Below are 23432 nucleotides of genomic sequence, written 5' to 3'. Positions count from 1 at the left end.
ATTTCTAAAAACACCTTAAATTGGCTTTTAAAGCAATCTACTGCCATTGCTGTAGATGGAAAAGCAGTATGGCTGCCCCAAGTAGAACGTAACTGAAAACCTAAGATTCTGCCCAAGGCTCTGAGCCTGATGTCTTCTTTCTCACTGTTAAAGACAAGCTAGCATTAAACTGATTTCTTCCTTGAGGCATTTAAGTGGATCAAAAGAATTAAGACTGGATTTTTTTTTCATAACGTCCTTCAATGTTATTTAATGCCTGTCAGTCACCACCAACAATCATTTCTGCGGGAAACATGGGAAACTCCTGGGAAACAGGGCTGAACTCTACACCTGTTTCCCCATCTGTAAGACGGGGATCAGAACAGGACCTATCTCACAGGAGGATTGAGATTATCATGAGACCACGCACGTGAAGTCTCAGCATACGAAGTGCCTGGTTCACAGTATAAACACTCAAACACTGGCTATTATTATTTATCAGTTTCATGGAGGAGAAAATGTGAGCCCCATCACTAAAGAACTAAATATGGCTTGAGCAACAAAAACACCAAAACCTGAGCAACCCAAACTTCAAAGCAGCGAGGAGGGCAGACATAAAACCCTAAACACTTCATTTAACAATGGAAGACACTTTATTTTCTTTTAAATCATCTCTCAACATTTCAACTCTTGGTAGAAATCAAATGCAAAACATCCGCATTTTTAAATTAGCATATATTTATCTCAATCACAGCAACCTCATACGGTAAGATACACACCAAGAAGCACGGTCATAGCATTTCCCATTCCAGTGCACGGACACAGTTCTTCCGTGAGGAAACGTACACTGGACTTTCTCTCCCAGCACAAGTGAGTGGTTCCTGTTTTTCTCTGCTGTGTAAGTCACGTGGCATCACAGGTGGTTAAGAGTTACTGTAGTGCTAGAATGATCTGGAAATGGAAAACTAGAAAAACTAGAGCTCTCGGGAGTGGGACAGGCATCGACACTTCTGACATGTGAAAAGGAAGAACATCAAAGATGAATGCCCCAGAATGGGCTGCTCTTAGTAATAAAGTTGGTTGAAATTCAGCTGTATATACACATTGAATATCTACATGTGATCTAGATATATAAAAAAAGAGCCACAGATTTTGAAAACCTTAAAATCACTCAACTGAGTTGGAAGGACATCAGCAAATTCAGTAGCCTCAGGACTCAGCCAGATTTAAATTTGCTCAAGAGCTGAATACCTCCTTCTACCGGGGAAAACCCATTGCATGTAAATTCCTATGACATTCTATACATCACAAACACTTATGGCTAAAATATATTAGTTCACAAGGAAGTGGTTTTATTTTCAAACTCTTGCCCCACTCCTGCTCTGCACCCCAAAAGGAAAATCCAGGGGTCAGTAATTCACATGAGGAGTTGAAGGGGCCTTCAGGTCTGGAAGCTTAGGCTCAGCTGATCTCAGCAGACACGTCTGATGGGCGCACGCTGACTCCTGCCCACTCTTAGTGCAAAAGGATCGCAAATGCTGCAGAGTCCTGGAAACAGGTGAAGAGAAGAGGACCGAGGTGGAGGGGTGGTGGGAATCCCAAATGCCTTTCCTTCTGAAATGAGACTCAAGAAGAAGTTTGGAGCGCAAGGTTCACACTCAGCAAGTAGCAAAGACCAGGCTGTAGATCCGCACGGTGAGGTTCCTGAATCGTCACTAGGTTATCAGTCTGCAGGCGCACAGGCCTCACGGCCCGCACTAACCCCCTAGGTGCACACTGGAGGTAGGTGTAGAAATTTATTGTAGGGAAGACAGTGGCTCTCCACCAACTCAGGGCATCGTCTCTGCTCCTCCTCTGCCCCCACACTCTCCGCTCTACCCTCGGGCTGTGGTGAGTGGAGGATACACACGGAAGGGCCTGAGGCCCTCCCTTGGAAGACTAAAGAACCCGGGCGTTTTTATAAACAGCTACATAGTTAATGTTTTAACCACTTTGAAACACACAGCAAGTTGAATATTTATTTAAAAATAAATCTCAAAAATATCTATTTACAGTACAGTAAGAGGGGCATGTGCAAACAACAGAAAGGGGCAACCAGTCAGTCCCGCTGCGGAAGGTCCACACCGCAAGGCGCTGGAGCAAAGTGCACAGACACCACGGGCTGAACAGAGCTGTGGTGGCATCAGGATGACATTCAGCTAATACTGGACTCGGTTCACCTCTGAACCGAAGGGAGTGAGGTGGCGGGGAGTGAGCTGGGGATCCTTGTATCTGGGGAGGGGCGGCGAAAGGATGAGCCACTGGAAGAGGCCCAGTGTGGCAGGAGGGCTCATTTCACAAGCCAACAGGCCTCTAGCTCGCCACTCCAGGTGCACGTGTGGAGGTGACCTAGAGGGCCCTTCCTCGTCCAAGTTGGCTTTGCAGTGGGAGTGGTGAGCATGGCAAGAGTCCCAGAGATAGACATTCTCTTAAAAAAAAAACAAAACAACAGATGAGGGAGTGGAGAGATTAGCAAAAATTAATCTGAACGGATAGTGCCACCTCTCCCTTGGCAGGCGACAAAGCAGCCATCGGTTGAAAGATGAGTCGCTAAGTGAACTCCCACACGGTGCAGCCGGCCCCACGACCCCTGGCAGCTCCACGGCCGAGTGCGGGCCTCTGCCTCTGAGATCACCGCCTGAACACGCCTTCCCCATGACACCACACAGGTCAGGGGTGTAGCCCTTGTAGCGGGAGGCGCACGCTCGAGTCTACCTGTACACGAGATGGGAGAGCTGGGTGGACTTGAAGTTCAGCTGGTTGTTGGGCATGAACTTGTGCAGCTCACCCTTTTTGCAGCAGGGATCATAATGGTAGGCGCTGAGGCAGGCGTCGCAGGAGACTTTTGAACACTGGGTGCAAGTGTTGGTGGCGCCTGGGCGGTTACAGAAGCCACAGCGGGAGGTGGCTGTGGGGGAGGGCTTGGATTTTGCGTGGAGGTGCGGCAGCCGGTCGAGGCCCTGAGTCTGGCCTGCATACCGCTCCCGCAGAGCAGACCCGTGGGCCAGGCTGTCATGGGCGGATGCCTTGCTGGGGAAGGCGCTGGGCTTAGAGGCCGAGGGACAGGCGAGCAGGCTGTCACAGCGCTGGCAGAGGGAGGAGCTGCAGGACAGACCGCAGTTTTGGCACTTGGATAGGGCAGATTCTTTGGCAGGGGGCGAGCGCTTGTGATACAGGGGGTGGGCATCATTTCTGACCAGCCACACGTCCGGCCGCAGGGCATCCTGCCTCCGGTACGTGGTCCTAGGTTCCGAGTCCGTGTACAGATCCACGTCATCCTGAGGGGAGAAGTATGTGCCACGCAGCAGGCCAAGGCCATTGCTGGAGGAGGGGGATGGAAGGTCATCCAGGTTGCCATGCGGGGAACTGGACATGGCCAGGAGCGAGGGGGACGGGCGGATGATCTCGTCCTTGAGGTCGTCCCCCAAGTCTGCTGCCACGGGCTCCTTCCGCAGGCTCAACGAGGCCTTCAGGGGCGGCTTCCGGCTCTCCCAGTAGCTGTCGTAGGCGTCCACCGACCTCGAGGGCTTGGTCACGCGGGGCTTGTAGTAGTCCTTGGCCGCCCGCTCGCTGGCCGACTTTTGGAGTGCCACACGGGCCATGGAGGCTGTGAGGTGCTCCCGGCCGTCGGCCCGCCGCCGCAGGGCATCCGAGCAGCTGCGCACATCCTCTGCGCTGCTCTTGCGCTCGCTCACCACGTCCAGCTCAGAGTAGCCCTTGTCCTTGACGTGTGAGTGGATTTCCAGCATCTGCTCACACTCCACCTTGGCCAGAAAGAGTTCAAAGGAGACCATCTTCACCTGGAGGGTCTCCACGAGCTCTCTGAGCTTGTACGCAGTCCCCAGCTCGGGCACGTAGCCCATGTAATTCAGGATAGTTTGGACGTCCTCTTCCAGTAATGCTGACTTGACATAATAAACGAAGGGGCCCGTGTAAGTCTAGGAGAAGGAAGAGGGCAAAAAAAGAGAGGCAGCATTTTCTCTCTGAGACACACGACGGAGACTGCGTCATAGCCCAGGACATCCAAGTCTGAAGGGGAGCGTGCAGGGAGAGGAGGGGCAAGGGAAGGAGCGCCTCAGCGCCTCACGACAGCGGGCAGAGGCCAATGCTCACCAACAGCTCCGCACGCTGTCTCGAGGGAGGCTACACATGACTGCCTTCTGAAGCGCAGGAACAAAGCCACTGTCTACATGGGCACAGCGGCTCTGCGCCATACGAGGAGGACACAGGGCAAACACGGGAAGAAAGAGGATCGGATTAGAGACAGAATGTCCAATGAGCAACGAGAATACTCCTTTCCGGCATTTCTACGTAGGTTCCAGTACGTCAGACTGAAGAGCCTGAGCTGCCTTTGGAACGATTCAGGATTCTCTGTCTCTCAAATTCATCCTCCTCCCTCCTTCTGGCTGTTACCACTTCGTCTAAACCATCTCTCTGGGGACCCGCACATCTGTGCAGCCTCCTAACGGGTCTCCCTGCCCCACTCTTGCCCCTCTGCAGTCTAGTTCCCATACAACAGCCAGAAGGATTCTTTTCAAACGTACACCAGATCTCAGCACTGCCCTGCTTCCCAGCCCACTTAGAATAAATCCAAGCCCTCTGCCCTGGCTTCAAGGCCCTGCATACCTGGGGTGCTGCCTACCTTTCCAACCTCACAGCTTCAGATGTGAGCTGCCGGGGCGGGGCCCAGCTAAGAGATGACACTGGACAGACAGGCAAGGTGGGGAGCCAGGGGGGTAATTCTGGTATCTCAAAGGCAGTGGGGTGTGCAAGAGGGTCTGCGGGCAGAGGAGGGATGTAAGCAGGTGGGCACAAGCCCTCTCAAGATGGACTGGAAGGGGCGAGAAGGGAGATCAGTGCGGAGGGCCCTTCCCTAGACCTTACCTTGATGCTTCTGAATTCCTTCTTCCACGGGTAGAGGAAGAGGTTGACGCCCATCGTTTCGAGCACACTGAAGGCGCAGTGCAAAGCCCGCAGGCTGGAGGAACTCAGCGAGCGCAGGGAGCTCTCCACCACCTCATAGAACTGGATCAGCCGGAATCGATAAAAGGGATCCACCTTGTGTGAGCTGAGCAGGGTCGAGGCCGCCACCCGCAGGTACTCATCATCGCTAGGCCGCTGCTTGCTGGGGGTGGCGTCCACTTTGCCCTCATGGAACTGCACGTACTTCCGAAATAAGTCATCCTTGTATTTTGTATCCATTGAACTGGGCTTCTCCATCGGATCCAGGGATGGGAGGCTACCTTATCTCCTCCATGGCATCTGGGCTGGGGTCAGGGACATGACTAAAAGCACTGACATGTTGCTCGCCTGGACCAGCGGACTGCTCTGGAAGGAGAAGAACAAGAAGCATGTCATCCTGGAAATGGTCCACAAACCAGCTCGTGGCTGCTGAGACCAAACAAACAGCAGAACTGGCCTGAGCTACACTGGCCCCACCAGCCCAGGGCCCCTTTCTGCTCAATCATTCAACACATTTACTGAACATGTACTGTGTGCGAGGCTGTACTGGAAACAAGACAGATAAGGCCCTTGACTTTGCTGAACTCACAAATGACAACTATGATTAGGGGCACCAACCCTGGTCTTGTGGTGAGAAGGAGTTTTGAAAAGCCCCCAAGGCAGTGACGGTTAGACCTGAAGGATGAGGAGTTCGCCAGGCAAAGAGGTGGGTGAAGGGTGTACCAGCAGAGGCGTCGGCAGGGAGAGAGGCCCTGAGCTAACACTACCAGCGCCTACTATGTGCCAGGTATTCACATGTGCTCACGCGGCCCGTCTTCCTACACAACTCTGGGAGATAGGTACTACTGTTATTTCCATTTTACAGACACAAAAACTGAGACAGAGACGGTAAGAAACTTGCCCAACATTATAGAAGTATTAAGAGGCAGGCTGAGATCAGAGCTGTGGCAGTTGGGCTCCAAAGTCCATGCCCTTCACCACCACGCCCTGCTTTCCTGAGGAGGAAGGAGCCTGGGATGTGAACAGAAAGAAAGCCAGTGTGGCTGAAGCAGCGGGAGGAGGGCGGCCACAAGGCATGAAGCTGCAGGCATAAGCAGGATCCTCTTCCCCAAGGCCTCCGAGAGCACATTAAGAATTTTACATTTTATTCAGAGCGCCATGGGAAGCGCCTGAAGACTTGAAAGCAAGGGAGAAAGGGACACATCACATTCACACTTTTAAAAAGAGACCCCCTGGTGGGGCCGGCCCGGTGGCGCAAGCGGTTAAGTGCGCGCGCTCCGCTGCGGCGGCCCGGGGTTCGCTGGTTCGGATCCCGGGCGCGCACTGACGCACTGCTTGGCAAGCCATGCTGTGGCGGCGTCCCATATAAAGTGGAGGAAGATGGGCACAGATGTTAGCCCAGGGCCGTCTTCCTCAGCAAAAAAAGAGGAGGATTGGCGGATGTTAGCACAGGGCTGATCTCCTCACAAAAAAAAAAAAAAAAAAAAGAGACCCCCTGGGCCGGCCCCGTGGCTTAGCGGTTAAGTGCGCACCCTGCGCTGCTGGCGGCCCCGGTTCGGATCCCGGGCGCGCACCGACGCACGGCTTCTCCGGCCATGCTGAGGCCGCATCCCACACAGAGCAACTAGAAGGATGTGCAGCTATGACATACAACTACCTACTGGGGCTTTGGGGGGGAAAAAAAGGAGAAGGATTGGCAATAGATGTTAGCTCGGGGGGGGTCTTCCTCAGCAAAAAGAGGAGGATTAGCATGGATGTTAGCTCAGGGCTGATCTTCCTCACACACAAAAAGAGAGAGAGACCCCGCTGGCTGCTGACCCCCAGGGAGGGCTCTTATCCACCTCTGAGAGCTGCATTCCCCTTGACTCACGGTCTCGCTGGGAGAACAGGGCGTTCTGAGCTGGGACACAGCATTTACGCACTCTTGCTGCCTGCTCGGCCACTTGTTACAGAGCATGTGCCGATCCAGCAATATTCTTGGTGCCCACAATGCTGGCAGCACGTGTGGATTCATCGAGGCATACTGCCAGGGCCAGGGCAGGCAACACAGCACACGGGTTACAGAGACTCCGAGCCAGACCGCCTGGTGTGAATCCTGGGTCTGCTGCTCTAGGTCACTTGGGCAAATTCCTAAACCTCTCTGGGCCTCAGTTTTCTCACCTGAAAAAGGAGGTTAATAATGGTACCTACAGTCCAGAGTTGGTGGGAGGATTATATGCAATCAGTACATAAAGCTCTTCGCAGAGTGCCGGCTCGAAGCAAGCCCTTGATACACACAAGCAGCCATTCCTGGAGCCTGCAGGTGCTCTGCCCTCCAAGACACCAAGCATCCTCAAGACAGTCAGATCCGAGGGGGGCAACTATCTCCAAGTGGGTGGGATGTGCATGTTCACACTCGCCTGTCCTGCCTTTCCCGACCACAAGCTCCATGGGTGCCAGAATCGTGACCGAATTACTCAGTGAGGTAACCTAAGCACAGAGCTTCATAAACATCTGCTGTCCAAGTGAAGGAGGCTCCTGTTGGCTGTGGGAGACGGCGACGGACCCAGAAAGAAGCTGCCGTGGGACGGGATGGGCACGTGGAGTCCTTTAGCAGATCTGAGTTCAGCTCAGGAAGCCCTAAAGGCCAACAAGCCTGGCGACCATCATAAGGTCAATAAAATCATCCCCGTCTCCATGGGCCACTCGTCTGGCTCCTCCACAGATTTTCGGAGACTCCCAGGGGTCTCAACTGGAGGTGAGGGGTGAGACGGGCAGGAGAACTAGGGACACAGAGGGGCCACCTTCTCCTCCCCACTGCCCTGCTGAGGGAGCCCAATGCTTCAGAACAAACAGAACAAACACATCTGGGGAGCACAAGAGGTAAACAGAGACCCACGTAGGATACAAGTCTACCTCCCGACCAAGGTCAAAGGCTCTACGTGGTCAGAGCCCCACTCACCCCTCACAGCAGTCTTTCCCTTCCCTTCCCCCGACGCGGACCTTTCTGTCTGTTCCTCAAACACGTCGAGCTCATTTCTGTCTCAGGACCTTTCCCCACGTGGTTCCTTTTGCACGTTCTTCCTCTGGTTCTTCCCACATCTGGCTCAGTCTCGTCACTCAGGTCTCAAGCTCAAATGTCATCCCTCAGAGGCCCTGCCACCTTCCCAGTCCCTCGTTATCCCATTAGCCTGGGATAATCGCCATCGGAAATTATCAACTTTACTTACTCATTTACTAGCTTCCTCTCTTTGCATGCCCCCATTATCCACAAAGCTCCACAAAGGCAAGGGCCACATCTGTTTTGTTCACCGTGATGCCTAACAGAGAGCCTGGCACACAGCAGGCACTGGATAAAACAGGTGAAATGAATGAGGCAAAGGATGTAGGCACTCATGACGCCACTTCTTTCTCATTTAGTTCTCCCAAGGATCCTGGGAGATCAGCTGGAGAGAGAAGGAACAGGGGCTCCACGACATGACATGCCTTAAGTAGCTTGGGGTTAGGAAAAGGTGGATCCAAGATTCTGAGCTCAGCCTTCTGCCTTGGTACCTGTGTTCCTCCCACCACCCCACGATTCTTGAGTTCAACAAGCCTTCATGCAGCACCTACCTCGCTCCAGGCCCTGGGCTAGGTTGCAGGGGGAGGATATGGGGTGGGGAGGGGACAGTAGCCGACAGCAGTTGAGAAGACACAGCCTTGCCCTCAATTCTAGTTGAAAGAGCTTTTTGTCTAGTATCAGAGTATGTATGTTCTCTTAAAAAATAAAATTGTATTGCAACCCGAAAGAAGACATCACCGTCCTTGCTAATAAAAACCCATATGCATTTACCATTTTTTATTTATCTAAGAGAAGCTTCCATCCTGCCTCTGGCCCCAGGCACTGTTTTTTGGTACATCTCAGAACAATTTAAACAGAGGGACCTCAAGCCTCCTAAACACTGCTGTGATTTTTCTCCAAGGAAGTCAGGCTTGAGCCCATAGAGGTTGATTTTTTTTTTTTTCAAAGTCAGCCACCCTCAAGCTCTGCGTCTGCTGCTCTGTAATCACACCACAGTCCACACCCTTGTTTATTGCTGGCAAACAATAAACAAGAAAAAGGGATCCAAATAGCCCAGGTGGTGTTCAAAATCCTAAAGCTAAGGATGGAAAACCCATCCAAGAAGATCTTGAACCAACCTAGGTAGGTGAGGAAAAAGGTGAAAGAAAATGAATGCTAAAAGATAATTAAGGAAAGGAAAGAGAGAAGGAAACTAACAATTATTGAAGTCCTACTGTGTGCTAAGCATTGGGCTTTCTGGTTTAACTGCCATCATCCTGTGTAATCCCCACAATGAGGAAACCAAGGCTCAGCAGTTAAACAACCTGCCCAACAGAGCTTCAAAGGGTCCGACCTGGAATTTGAACTCAGGTTGGCAGGCCCTGAGCCCTGTGCTTTTTGCCATTTATCTCACTCACTTATTGTTACAATTAGTCCTATCCATCCAGGGATTAGAACGTGAGGGCCCTCCGCTAAGTGCTTGATGAAAATCAATGAAATCCACATGACAGCCCGAAGGTTAAAGGAGAGGAGACTGAGGCTCAGAGAGGCCACCTCCCTTGTCCTAAGTCACTAAGCTAGGAAGAAGTGGATCTGAGATCTGAGCCTAAGCCTGATGCCAACACCCTGATTCGAGCTCTGAGCTGCGCCGCTTGTAAGCAAAGCTGTCCTGCTGCATCTGCTGGACAGCTCTACTTGAACGGGCCCTCGGACAGGGCGAGCAGAGTTGAGTTCCAAAAATTCCGATAGTAGCAAAAGTCACATCTTCCCACACAGAATGGGGCTGGAAGAACCACAAATTTCTTATGATGTAAGCTCAAAGGCCAAGGGAAGAGGCTGGCCAGAGACCGGCCAGTGAGGAGGCAGCTGACATCATCCCTCCTGAATACATTTTCTGAGAATAGAGGCTGCACTGTGGCCGGTCATAGCCAGTGTCTTTTCTGAGCATAGAGCCCGCAATTTATTCCCAGAACTCTGCAAGAACAACAAAAAACACGCTCTCTGCAAAAACATCATGGTTACAGGAGACCAAGACAGCGCAGTGACAGAAGCCGTTAATTTCTCCAAGCAACCCAAGGATTGGAACGCCAAGACGTGCCAGTCCGGCAGAAAAAAAAAAATGGCACTGTGACATCTCTAACAGAGTCAGGCGGGTGCCCAGAGCCAACAGGCCTGGTCAGCACTTCCTGCACCCTCCATCTGGGCCCCCTCTGAAAAGCAAATCAATGAAGAGAAAGATACTGCAGTCAGGGAGGCGATGGCTTTTTAATTATTATTTTTTAAACATCTCAAAAGACAGCTGTATCTGTTTAAAACCCCACTGAAATGACTCTGGGTAGCAAAGCATTAGCCTGGCTTTATCTCAGCTGGCCCATTCAAGCAGAAATGTTCCCCCGGCAGCACTGGAAGGCCCCCCCTCCCTGCACAGGCAGAAGCTATTTTGGTCCGGGCATTGCCCCAGTCCACAGGTTTCAAGATCCCTGGTTCAGCTCCCCCAGCTCGGAGTTCCCTCGGCCCCCAAAGAGCAGCGAGGGGAGAGTAGTTCAACCCCCTCCACCTCCGCACCCTACTCGTGCTCTCATTTCGAGCCCGAGGCCCCCGGGACACATCCAAGGTAGCTTCCACTGGCTGTGAAACACCAGTGTCCCCACACCCCAGCCAGATTCCAGAGAAATTCAGAGAAAGGCCTTCCAAATGCCTGAAAATAACCTCAGCGTGCTGAAAGCAGGCTTCCCCAGCGGCAGCTGCCTCTCTCTGAGGAGCTCTGAAGGAAGCAGCTTCCCCGCCCTGCAGGGGACAGAAGCCGGCGGCAGCTCTTCCCCGCCTGGTCGTTCCTCCAGCCTCGGAGGGCCACAGCAGTGGCGAAAAACAGCCTAGGCCCGAACTCGGGCCCTCCGCACGGGTCTGTGAACGAACTAAGAGCAGCTATCATTTATTAGATGCCTGCTGTACGCCCGACACCGAGCTGCGCATGCATGCTCCTTCCATCCCCACTGAGGTCCTCGCAGGCAGGTTCACTCCCATGGAACTAATCAGGCAACTGAGGCTCCGCAGATGAAGTGACTCGTCCAAGGTCACACCGCGAGTACAAACCCAGGCCTGCTGCCAGAGACCGGGGCCACTGCGCGGTAACCACCTCACGGCGGACGCGGGGTGTCCCGCTGGGCTCGTCGCCGAAGAGGGGGTCCTCCTCCCGAGCCGCCCGGGGCCCCCCATGGCCGCTCCCGGGAGTCTGCGAGGCAGCCCCCGGGAGTGGGGGCCCTGAGGCCACGCGGGAACCCCGGGCGCCCTAAGGGCGGCCCCGCCCGTCGCCCCCGCCGCCGCGAGAGGACCCCGCTCCCGGGCCGGCCGGGCCCCGCCGCGTCGGGCGCCCCCTCCGCCCGGGGAGCCCCGCAGGCCGTTTCCGCCCGCGGCCGCCCCGCACTCACCCGGCACCGCCGCCAGGACGCCCGGCCGAGCGAAGCAACGAGGAGCCGCGCCGCCGGAGCCGGGCCCGCCTGGGCTCTCGCCGCTCCGGCCGCCCACAGCGGACCGAGACCAGGACCCGGGCCAGCCGCGACCCGGAAACACTCGGCCAAGACGTGACGTCCCAAGGAGGCGGGTCCAAGGAGGCCGGGCCGCGGCTGCGGGCCGGGCCGGGCGAGGCCGGGGCCCGCGGGCCGCGGAGGAGGCGGCGGGGGCGGACGACCAGCTGAGGCGCCGCGGGATCCCGCTCTGGGCCCCGGGGCCGCGGCCGGGGCTCCGACCCGGAAACAAACGGGCCGGAAGTGACGCACGCCGTCGCCCCGGGATGGCGGCTAGCCGGGTTGTCATGGGAACCCGCCTGGAGCCGGGCGGTGGAGGCTCGGAGCTGCGAGCGCAGACCCTGCGACCCCGGCCTGCGCCTTCCGGACGTGCCCCGGCCCAGATGACCCGCGACTGCGCTCCCGACCGCGCCTGAGCCGGTGGCTGGATCCCTCGGCCCCATTTTACGGACGGAAATACCGAGAGCCAGTGAGATGCGCAGGATCACGCGAGACTCAGAGCACTGTTGCTGTCACAGGCTGTCGTTACGAGCAAGGGCCGCAGCTTTACCTTTGTCACTAACTAGCTGCGTGCCGTTGGGCAAGTTACTTAACCTCTCTGAGCCTCAGCTTTTTCACCTGTAAAATGGGATAATAATAGTACCAGCTCCTGAGATTCATGTGAGAATTTAGTTAATATATAGAAACCAGTTATTACAGTAGTTGGCGTATAGTAAAGATCTAAATACATTTTATCTTTTAAATCTAGTTAAGTCTAAGAAAATGACCTCTCTCTGCCCTCAACTTCCCTTGGGGAAGACCAAGCCAAAATATTGCCTCCTTCCCTTGCGACTTTTCACCAGGCGCTTACAGTACCTGCATGGTCTACGCTGGCATCAATCCTGGTGGCTCGTCATTTCATTTCATGGATTTGTCTGTACTCCCATCCACCACGTTGACCCTGAGCTCCCCGAGAACTGAGCGTTTGTGGTTCCCTACTCACTGAATCCCTAGTGCTTGCAAAGTGCCTAGCACACCCTCAAGACTTTGTTGAACACATTTGCGATTGAACCATTCGTCTCTCTCTCTGACTTACCCCAGATATTTATTGAAGACTCAGAGCCCACTCCATGCCAAGTTCTCTTCCTCCAACATGCCCTTGGCTCCCTGCACTTACCGTGCCCTTCCACCCTTCTGGTCTCTGTGCGTCTCTTCTCTCAGTGTGAAGGTTCTTCCCCTCACCTCTTTCTTTCCTTGCTTTCTTGACTTCCAGCACCGGCTCAATCCTCACATCCTTTCTGAGGCTTTCTCTGATTTCTCCAGGCAAAGACCTGGCTCCCTCTGGTTCCCCACAACACAGTCTTTCATAATTTTATCACAGCTCTTACTGCAGTGGATTATATATATTTTTAAACCTGACACCCCCACAAGACCTGGAGTTCCTTGTTCATCTGTTTTCCCCTGAGCTCTGCACATGTCTGATCAGGAGGTACCCAACAGATGTTCCTTGGTTGCAGGATTCTTTGTCTCAGCCTTGGGGGCCCCAGCTAAAGCTGGTGGGTCTTGTCTCAGGAGTCAATGACATAGAACATTGGGGAAGCATTCAGAGAACCAGCAACGTGCTATTCATACAGCAGCAATTACTATATTTATCTGCTGCTGTCCCAGCACCACTCAGGGTCTTTGTGCACTTCAGCATTTATCAGCTCATGTTTAAGCTCCTCTCTTAATCACCTGCAAGGTAATGGTGTTTATAGGAATTGCGGCTGAGAAAAACTGTCCTGCCTAATTCTCTGCCTTTGCAACAACTTAAAACTGTTCTTTGGAAACTGTTGCAAGACTGCATGAGACTGCTAATAGGTTCCTTCCAGCTCAGTATTTCTGTGACACCCAGAAAGGAAATAGATTTTTAAGAAGGCTTTACCAGTAGGAAACCCTGGTCCTTGAGACTCGGTGACATTTCGTATCAGAAAAGACCCAAAGTCTCCAAAGAGAGCCGTGTTTCTCATCTTTTAGACAGGGTTTAAGGCCTGAGGTTTCTCTGTTTGATAACATGGAACCACGGGAGCATCTTTTTCAGATTTTATTACATAATGATTAGCAGATTATATAACAGTCATGACAATGATTAGGCACCTCTTCTTCCTAAGAGCCAACAACACGAACACTCTACCTACTTCTTTCTATTTTTTAGGTTTTTTTTTTTTTTAAATCACAAAAGTAGCACATGAATTCCAACGATGCAGACGTGTATAGAGCAAAAAATGAAAAAGAAAAGCAACCCTGTGACCCAGCAATTTGATTTCTTGGCATCTACCAGAGAAACAAGCGTACGTGCACAAAGAGACCTGTTGCATCATTGTTTGTAATGCAGAAACAAAAACCAGCATCACTCTAAATGCCCATCAGTAGGGGAATGGAGTATCCATACTAATGACTAGTATGTATCACTTAAAAAGGATGATGTAAACCTATGTAACTCTGCAAGACATACCCTGAAATGGAAAACAAAACATCAGCCAATACTATGTATTGTCTAAGGGTGCGTGCATATGTATAAAGTCAGCTGGGGACAATAATGCAAATATAGAGCATTTGTTTTTTAAATCTTGCCACGAATACTTATTATGTGATTTTTATTAATATCTCTCTCCCCCAGAAGTCAGTAAGCTCTGTGAGGACATAACTATATCTGTTTTGCTCACAATTATATCACTACTATCTGCCATATATACACTACCCCACATGCAATAGGGGGTTCAACAGTGTTTGTTTCTGACCAAAATTTTCATTGAATGCCAGGATTCATGTTACATTTAAGGGACATAGCTGTAAGCAAGACAGACACCGCCCCTGCCCTCAAGGAGCGTACAGTCTCCTTATCAGAAAGGGAATAAAATAGGAGTAGGATGAACTGAAAACCTATAATTGAGGATAGAAGGTGGTAAATGAGAGGGGCATAGAGCTTAAAGAATGGAGAAATGACCTCTGACAGGGCAAGTTGGGGACAGCCTCACAGAGGAGGTGGCATCTGAGCTGGGCTCTGAGTGAGTTGGATGTGTGAGGATGTCAGCTTTCCTTCCAGCTGGAGGGAAGAAAACGATCAAAAGCAGGGAGTGGAAAGTGAAGCTCGGCTGCCTACAAGCATATAAGGTGGGTGTGACTAGGTACTCGAGTACTGTGGTCTCATACTAGATAGTACTGGAAATGAGTAGTAATGTAGTCTAACATAGTACAGTCATGCGCCGTGTAACGATGATTCTGTCAACGATGGACTGCATAGACGATGGTGGTCCCATAAGATGAGTACCACGTAGCCTAGGTGTGTAGTAGGCTACACCATCTAGGTTTGTGTGAGTACACTCTATGGTGTTTGCACAACAACGAAACTGCCTAACAATGCATTTCTCAGCACGTGTCCCCATCGTTATGCGGTGCATCACTGTAGCTGGCTCACCGTGTAGGCATTCAATAAGTACTTTAGCGAGAAAACAAGTGTTGAACCCCTAGCATGCTGATTGTTGCCAATTTCCTGGCTGATTGTGATCAGATATCCAGGTTTTCAAAGAGGAGCGAGAAGTCCAGATTTTTAAGTGAAATTTCTCAGTTATAAACACTATGGGTGAATATACTTTCTAGTTCCGTCTGCCAAGAGAGCCTACAAGCAATGACCCCACTGTAGCAACAAGCACCCGTCACCCAGATCTTACTTCCTAACTACCATTCTCCACTAAAAGGAACCAAGCCTTCTTGGAGAAATGACAGAGTCTCAGGGCTGGGGCAGGGAGATTACAACATGAGCCTGGAACATCTTATTGAGCCAGAAAGTAAGGAAATGTTGAAAGAGTGATGGGACTTGTTAAAACCAGGTTGGAGGGGTCCTTACTAGCCAAATCTGGGGCAATTTGAACATTAAAATAAATAATGGTATAGTAATAAATAAATAATAAATAAATTATAGTAACAAATTATAATTTCTTAGTGGGAAAAAAAATAAACCATGATCCCATGCTGATATTAAACATAAAATACGGTGTTTGCCAGAGGAACGTGTTCGAGGGCTACATGTGGCCTGAGTGCCAGGTCTGACTCCCACACTAAGGAGGAACGAGGAACAACAAGTAGTTCATATGGTTAGAGATATGAGTGCACACGGCAAGCAAGGAAATTGGGGTGATGGGAGATCAGCCCAGTCTTTGAGGAACTCAGATGTCACACCAAAAGTCTGGATTTGACCCTGTGGGCACCTGGGAGTCACTGAAGGTCTGTGAGCAGGAGAGATGGTGATCACAGCCCTTGCTCTCCAGACCAGGTGTCTGGGGCTTGGATGCAACAGGGTGTGGTGAATCAGAAATCAGGATTTAAGGTCCTTAGAAACATGGCACAGTGGAACAGAAATGACCCTGCAGTTAGTAGACCCGGGTTCGGGTCCCTGGTACAGCATTTAGTAGCTTTGCAAGTTGGACAAGCCACTCAAGCTCTCTGTTTTTTTTTAATTTTTGTATTTTATTGACGTCATAATAGTCTATAACATTGTGAAATTTCAGTTGTACATTATTATGTGTCAGTCACCATACATATGTGCCCCTTCACCCCTTATGCCCACCCCCAACCCCCTGCCCCTCTGGTAACCACTAATCTGTTCTCTTTGTCCATGGGTTTGTTTATCTTCCACGTGTGAGTGAAATCATGCAGTGTTTGTCTTTCTCTGTCTGGCTTATCTCGATTAACATAATACCCTCAAGTTCCATCCATGTCGTTGCAAATGGGACGATTTTGTCTTTTTTTATGGCTGCCACTCAATCTCTCTTAGCCCCTCCAAGAGGCTGAACTCTGGAACCTGAATGCCTGGTTTCAGCTGTGCTCCTTACTGTGTATGACCTTGGGCAAAATGACCTTCCCTCTCTGTGCCTCAGTTTCTCCATCTGTGAGATGAGAGAGATAACCTGCTTCCATACGGGTTATGAGATAGTCCATGTGAAGACTTGGCGTAGTAAGTACTCATTAAGCATTAGTGAATTGTATCGATGCTTTTCTATTGCATGGACTAATGCGTGGAAAGAAGTTGACCCAAAGCCCAGAAGAGAGTAAGCCTGCAGGTGATGTTATCCATGACTAGGATCATTGCTGTGCAACATGAATTTACTGGGAGCTAGGAATTCTGTCTGGTTCTCAAAGCTCAGAATTCCTTCTGCCCTCCCACAGGTGGAGGCAGGGCTGGGGGACGTTCATAACCTCAAAGAAGGCATGCCTTCAAATGAAAGCTGGCACAATCAGGCTTCTTCACAATCAGTAAGAAAGGCTTTCTTCCTCTTTTTTCTCTAAATATAAACCCAACTGTCACTTGCTTCAGAGTCTTCATGTCTGCAGCAGGAGCCACCCACAGTCCAAAGGTAACCAAGCTGGCTGAGGGCTGTTTGTTAGCAGGATCCGCCCAGGCCAGCCCAGCTCCACGGAGACACAGCTCATGGGGTTGGATATGGGCGACTCAGCACCTGGGCTGGATGATTCTCTATTGCTCCTGAAAACAGTAACTCGGAGGTTAGGAGCTCCTGATGGGTACTGCACTGGTCTCTTAAAGTATTGGGTTTCAAAGCACTGTTCAGTGAAACCAACTGTCTTGTCCTTCCCTTGAAGCAGGCAGGGAAAGCCACAAACAGGTCGTCTTTTGTTACATAGCAACGTCACCCCAAGGCAGGAGGGCGAAGGAAACTCTGAAGCCAAAAGGCCTGCGTTCAGATCCCAGCTCTGTTGCTTTCCGGCTGTGTGACTTCGGGCACGCTATCCAACCTCTCCAGGCCTCAGTTTCTTTATCGGTAAGATGAGACTTATAGGAGTAACTACCCCCAAGGATGTTGAGAGATTAGATGAGCTAATCTAATAATTAGCCAGTGCACAGTGAGCTTTCGACACAAGCCGGCTTTGAATATTCTTAACTCGGAGTCAGGAGCCTGCGGGGCTGGGGCATATAGTTGGCCTCAGATGATGGGGAACATGACTGGGCTTGATGCCATTCTGGTAGTCCTGGGCACCTTGCATTTATGCTGCTCAAAAGAGTAGAATTTTGTAATATCTAGCATATGTAAAGAACTCCTACAACTCAACAACAAAAAGACAACCCAATTTAGAAATGGGCAAAGGACTTGAATAGATATTTCTCCAAAGAAGATATACAAGTGGCAATAAGCACATGAGAAATACTCGACATCATTAGCCATTAGGTAAATGCAAATCAAACCACAATGAGATACAGCTTCACACCCCACTAGGTGAGCTATAATTTTTTTTAAAAAAGGAAAATAACAAGTGTTGACAAGGATCTGGAGAAATTGGAAACCTGTACCTTGCTGATTGGAATGTAAAATGGTGCAGCTGCTGTGAAGAACAGTTTGGTGACACTTTGAAAAGTTAAACATATAATTACCACATGACCTAGCAATTCTAGTCTTAGGTGTATACCCAAAAGGGTTGAAAACAGAGACTTGAACAGAATGCTACACACCAGTGTTCACAGCAGCATTATTCACAATAGCTGAAAGATGGGAACGACCCAAGAGTCCATCAACAGATGAATGGATATACAAAGTGTGGTATATCCATGCAATGGAATATTATTCATCCATAAAAAAGGAATGGAGTTCTGATACATGGCTCCACATGGATGGACCTTGAAAACATGCTAAGTGAAAGAAGCTAGACACAAAAGGGCAAATATTGTATAATTCCATGTGTATGAAATGCCTATAATAGGCAAATTCAAAGAGCTAGAAAGTAGATTAGAAGTTACCAGGGGCTGGGGAGAGGGGAATATGGGGAGTTATTGCTTAGTAGGTGCAGAGTTTCTTTTGGGGTGATGAAAAACTTCTGGAAACAGATAGTGGTGATGATTGCCCACATTGTGAATGTAATTAATGCCACTGACTTAATCACTGTAAATGGTCAAAATGGCAAATTTTATGTTGTATATATATTACCACAATTAAAAAAAACTTTTAAAAAAGAAAAAATCTATTATTCCTGCTATTTCACTAGAAAGAAGAAAAAAAGAGAGTGAGTAGAAGGAAGATAGCTAGAGAGAGAAGAATTTGACTGCACTGGTTAGTCTGCGCTTGAGGGCTGAGCTCCTCAACAAACTACCTAACGTATCATTGATTGATTGAGTCATTCGCTCATTCGGTCTTTATTGACACCTGTGACACCTGGTTGGGCAGCAAGAGAAGATACAAGCTGTAGGCGTGCTTCATGCTAAGGGTGGGGAGAGAGACCGTAAACAAGAGGACAAATAAATGAACAGAATCACTTCAGATTTTGCTACAGGCCAGGAAGGAAAGAAATCAGGTCACATGATAGAGCATGCTTGGAAGGTGACTTCAGATAGGTGCTTCAGGAAGGCCCCTCTAAAGTGATGGCTGTTTACCTGAGATTTATAAAAAACCATGCCAGTAACCAGGGGAAGGCATGCCAGGGAGACAGAACAGTAGGTGCAAAGGCCCTGAGGCAGGAATGCACTTGGTGTGCTTGGGATAAAGAAAGAAGGCTAGTGTGGCTGGTGCATGGGGGTCAGGCAGGAGAGTGGCATCAGAGGGAAGCAGGCACTGTATCAAAGAGGGCCTGTGGAAGGACGAGGATGGAAGCAGGGAGGCCAGGGAGGACGTTACTGCAACAATCCAGGGGGTCCATGATGGTGGCTTGGATTAGACCCTGGGCCTTGGTCTATCAGCTGTGGCCTGGGCACTTGAACCGCATGGCATGAGCCTGGAGCCCCACTTTCCTCAGAGGGAGCTGTGGACATGGAAGCCTTAGTAGAGCCTCCTGAGCACAAATCCACCAGCAGTGGATAGAGGTCGTTTGTGGACACCGTCTCCATCCCCCCTTCCTCTGATGGTATCATCTCAATTGAGATGCTATCATCTCAATTTTGCTTTGGGAAGCCACCATTGGCCATCGCTCCATTGCCTTTAGCCCTGTAGTTTCTGTCAATCAAAGCCCCCTAGCCCAAGGAATGGGCATATGGCTCAAGCTGAGCCAATCAGATGCTTCTTTGGCAGTTTGAATATAGAGCAGATTATGCACAGATTGAAAAGAGTTCGAGCTGATTCCTCTAGTCGAGAATGCCCTGCTACCAGTCCCTTTCAAGTCTGGAATTTTAGCTTTTCTTCCATTTTGCTAAAGTTCCCTGGGGTCAGTTTCTGTTGCCTACAACCAAAGTATGTTGCTGGAAACAAAAATTCCTACTGAAGCCAAGTGCTACAGGCGATTAGTGCAACTCCATGTTTTCTCAACGTTACACATCAATTAACTTATAGTTTTCCAAATAGGAAAATGTACATGCAAGCATATTATAAAACAGTGAACTCCAAACTTTTTCACTCATATAGCCCATCAGTACAAAATTTGAGTATGCACCCACAACATACGTAATAAATAATCACAATGCTCGTTTTTTATGGACCTTAAGAAACATACACACACACAAAATTAAAAAATATGGTCTACTGTGCCATTCAAAGATATTACGGTATTGAAAAATAAAAGGAGATTGATGAACGGTTCCAGATTAACAGAGCTTAAAGAGACTTGACAACCAAATGCAAAATGCTATCCTGGATGGGCCCTTGAACTGGGGAAAAAAAAACTTAAAAAAAAAAGATATTTATTTTTATTTAAATAAAGATTATTGAGACAATTGGTAAAATATGAATAAGGTCTTTAGATTAGATAATACTGTTGTATCAATATTAACTTCTTTTTGATAATTGTACTATGGTTTTATAAGAGAATGTCTTTATTCTTAGGAAATACACACTGAAATATTTAGAAGTAAAGAAGCATCATGTCTACAATTTACTCTCAAATGTTTCAGGAAAAAGAGCATATATACACATAGATACATATGTATGTGTATATATATAAAAGCCAGCCATATGTGTGTATGAGTGTATCTGTATAGATATATGTATAGAGAGAGAGATGGAATAATGCAGTAAATGTGATAAAATTGGGGAATCTGGCTGAAGGGGTCTCCGGGAGTTCTTTAAACTATTTTTGCAACTTTTCTGTAAATCTAAAATTATTTCAAAATAAAAACTTACAAAAAGAATAGCCTAAATAGAAACTAATATTTTATCTGACTTGTTAATGATGCAAAAACTTTATTGTGCTACAACAAAAATATTATTAGTAAAATATTTTTGTGAGAGGAACGTGATTGAAAATATTTCATAATTGTTTTTTTTTTGTTTTTTTGTGAGGAAGATGGGCCCTGAGCTAACATCCGCCAACCCTCCTCTTTTTGCTGAGGAAGACTGGCCCTGGGCTAACATCCCTGCCCATCTTCCTCTACTTTATATGGGACGCCGTCACAACGTGGCTTGCCAAGCAGTGCGTCGGTGCGCGCCCGGGATCCAAACCCCGGGCTGCCAGCAGCGGACCGCGCGCACTTAACCACTACGCCACCAGGCCGGCCCCCATAATTGTTTTTTAAGTCTTGGTTCACATGTTTGTGATATGGCCAGTTGAGAACATGTTCTTCAGTTTATTCTGATACTTGCTATTTTAACCTTTGGGCATTTTTTTTTTTTTCAATTTTAACTTAGAGAAAAGGTGCAAGAATAATACAATGAACTTTGGTACATTCTTCCCCCAGATTCTGGATGTTAATATTTTGCTTTATTTGCTTCATCAGTCTCTCTTTATATGCTTGTTGTTGTTGAACTAGATGAGAATAAGTTGCAGTCAGGGAAGGTAGGTTACCCTTAATACTTCAGCATGTATTGCACAAAAACAAATATATTTTCTTAAATAACCACCACACAATTATTAAAATAGGAAATTTAACATTGAAACAATACTATTTTCTAACATACAGCCCATATTCAAATTTGCCAATTGTCCCAATAATATTTATTTTGATACTTGCTTTTTAATGGTGCTTATAGCTGGGAAAGTTTCCTTAAAAATATGCACAGATCCAGATGGAAGCTGGAACGTCTGCCTCTGCTTACCAAATCAGGATGTACTTTTTCTTTTCTTTTAAATCCCATGCACCAGCTGGAGAGGTCGTCTTCTTGTTCTGGATGTTTGGGGGTTTTGTTGTTATTGTTTGATGTTTTGCTGTTATTTTTAATGTAATCATGCTGCAGAGGCAAATAGACAATTACAAATATCATCTGAAAAGATGTATTTTTTTCTTAAAGTATATAATTAAAAAATTTTAATAATAGTAGATAACTTGTATTAAGTGCTTAATATTTGCTAGCCTTTGCAGTAAGTTCTTTACATGCATTTTTTTGTCTTTTAATTTTTATTTTGAGTTATAATTTGCATACAGTGAAATGCACAGATCTTATGAGTTACAATTCATTGAGTTTCGACAAATGCATACACCCTATTAAAATATAGAACATACAGAATCCCTAATAGAAAATATAGAATCCCTATTAAAATATAGAATATTTCCAAAATCCCAGAAAGTTCCTTCATGTCCTTTTCAGTCAAGTCTACGCCCAGAGGAGATCACTGTTCTTATTTCTTTCACCATGATTAGTTTTGTTTGGAATTTCATATAAATACAATCCTACATTATGTAAATTTTGGGGTCTGGCTACTTTCACTCAGCATAATGTTTTTGGGATTCATCCACATTATAAGTATAATGTATCGATAGTTTGTTCCTTTGTATTGCTGAGTAGTATTCCATTGTATGAAGACACTGCAACTTGTTTATTCATTCACATGTTGATATATTTTTGGCATGTTTCCAGTTTAGAACGATTTGAACATTCTTGTATGAGCTACAACACTCTTGCACAAATCTTTTTATGAACATGTGTTTACATATCTCTTGGGTAAAATTTGAGAATTTTACCTAAATTTTTTCTTGAGTGAAATTTGGGGTCACAGAGTGGGCTTTTTAATAAATGGTGTTGGAACAACTGGATAGCCATTGGGAAAAGCTAACATTGGATCCACACCTCACACCATACACACAAATTAATTCAAGATGGATCATAGTTCTAAACATAAAAGCTAAAACTATAAAACTTCTAAATGAACATGTTGGAGAACATCTTTGCAACCGTGGGTAGACAAAGGTGTTTTAGAACACAAACCCCGAATAATAAAAGGAAAAAAAAAAGATAGATTAGACCTTATCAAAATTAAAAATTTCTGCTCATCAAAAGACATGATTAAATTTGCTTCAAAATAATGCCACTGGTGGGTGAAGGGAAGAATTGATGAGGGCATAGAACAAATAAGACTAGTCATGAACTGGTAACTATGAAAGCTGGGTGAAAGGTACATGTAAATTCATCATTCTACTCACTTTACTTTTAAATATGTTTAAAATTTTCCACAATAAAAAGTTTTACAGGGCCGGCCTGGTGGCTTAGTGGTTAAGTTCGCGCGCTCCGCTACTGGTGGCCCGTGGGTTCGGATCCCGGGCGCGCACCGACGCACCGCTTCTCCGGCCATGCTGAGGCCACGTTCCACGTACAGCAACTAGAAGGATGTGCAACTATGACATACAACTATCTACTGGGGCTTTGGGGGAAAAAAAAAAGGAGGAGGATTGGCAATAGATGTTAGCTCAGAGCCGGTCTTCCTCAGCAAAAAGAGGAGGATTAGCATGGATGTTAGCTCAGGGCTGATCTTCCTCACCAAAAAAAAAAAAAAAAAAAAAGTTTTACAAAGTGGCATATTAAAAAAAAAGACACAACTAAGAAAATGCATAGGCAAGCCACAGACTGTGAAAAAATATTTGTAGGACATATGTCTGATAAAGGATTTGTATCCAGAATTTACAAAGCCTCCAAAAATTTGGTGCAGTTTTAAGTGTTAAACTTTAAATAGCTTTGAAGTATTTAAAGCTCAAAATTGCACTAAGACCTTTGGGATACCCTTATAGAGAAGAACTCCTACAACGAAGA

At 48.0% G+C, this 23432-nt stretch overlaps 1 protein-coding gene across 2 annotated transcripts; it reads right to left on the bottom strand.

Moving 5' to 3' along the window:
- Positions 1–1983: 1983 nt before the first annotated feature.
- SPATA2 (spermatogenesis associated 2) lies at positions 1984–11676 on the bottom strand. Of its 2 annotated transcripts, none has more exons than XM_058562490.1 (3): positions 11428–11676; positions 4903–5346; positions 1984–3956 (listed from the first exon to the last, which is right to left on the bottom strand). In XM_058562490.1, the coding sequence occupies exons 2-3, from the start codon at positions 5236–5238 to the stop codon at positions 2730–2732; spliced, it is 1563 nt and encodes a 520-aa protein (XP_058418473.1). In that variant the 5' UTR covers positions 5239–5346; positions 11428–11676; the 3' UTR covers positions 1984–2729. The 2 variants fall into 2 exon arrangements, with proteins under 2 accessions (XP_058418473.1, XP_058418474.1); XM_058562491.1 differs by lacking the exon at positions 11428–11676 and adding an exon at positions 8190–10404.
- Between the last annotated feature and the right edge of the window lie 11756 nt (positions 11677–23432).

The sequence above is a fragment of the Diceros bicornis genome, chromosome 19 (assembly GCF_020826845.1).
Source record: "Diceros bicornis minor isolate mBicDic1 chromosome 19, mDicBic1.mat.cur, whole genome shotgun sequence".
NCBI lineage: Eukaryota > Metazoa > Chordata > Mammalia > Perissodactyla > Rhinocerotidae > Diceros > Diceros bicornis.
Note: the sequence above shows the minus strand (reverse complement) of the source record. Positions and strands in the feature narration are given on the sequence as shown.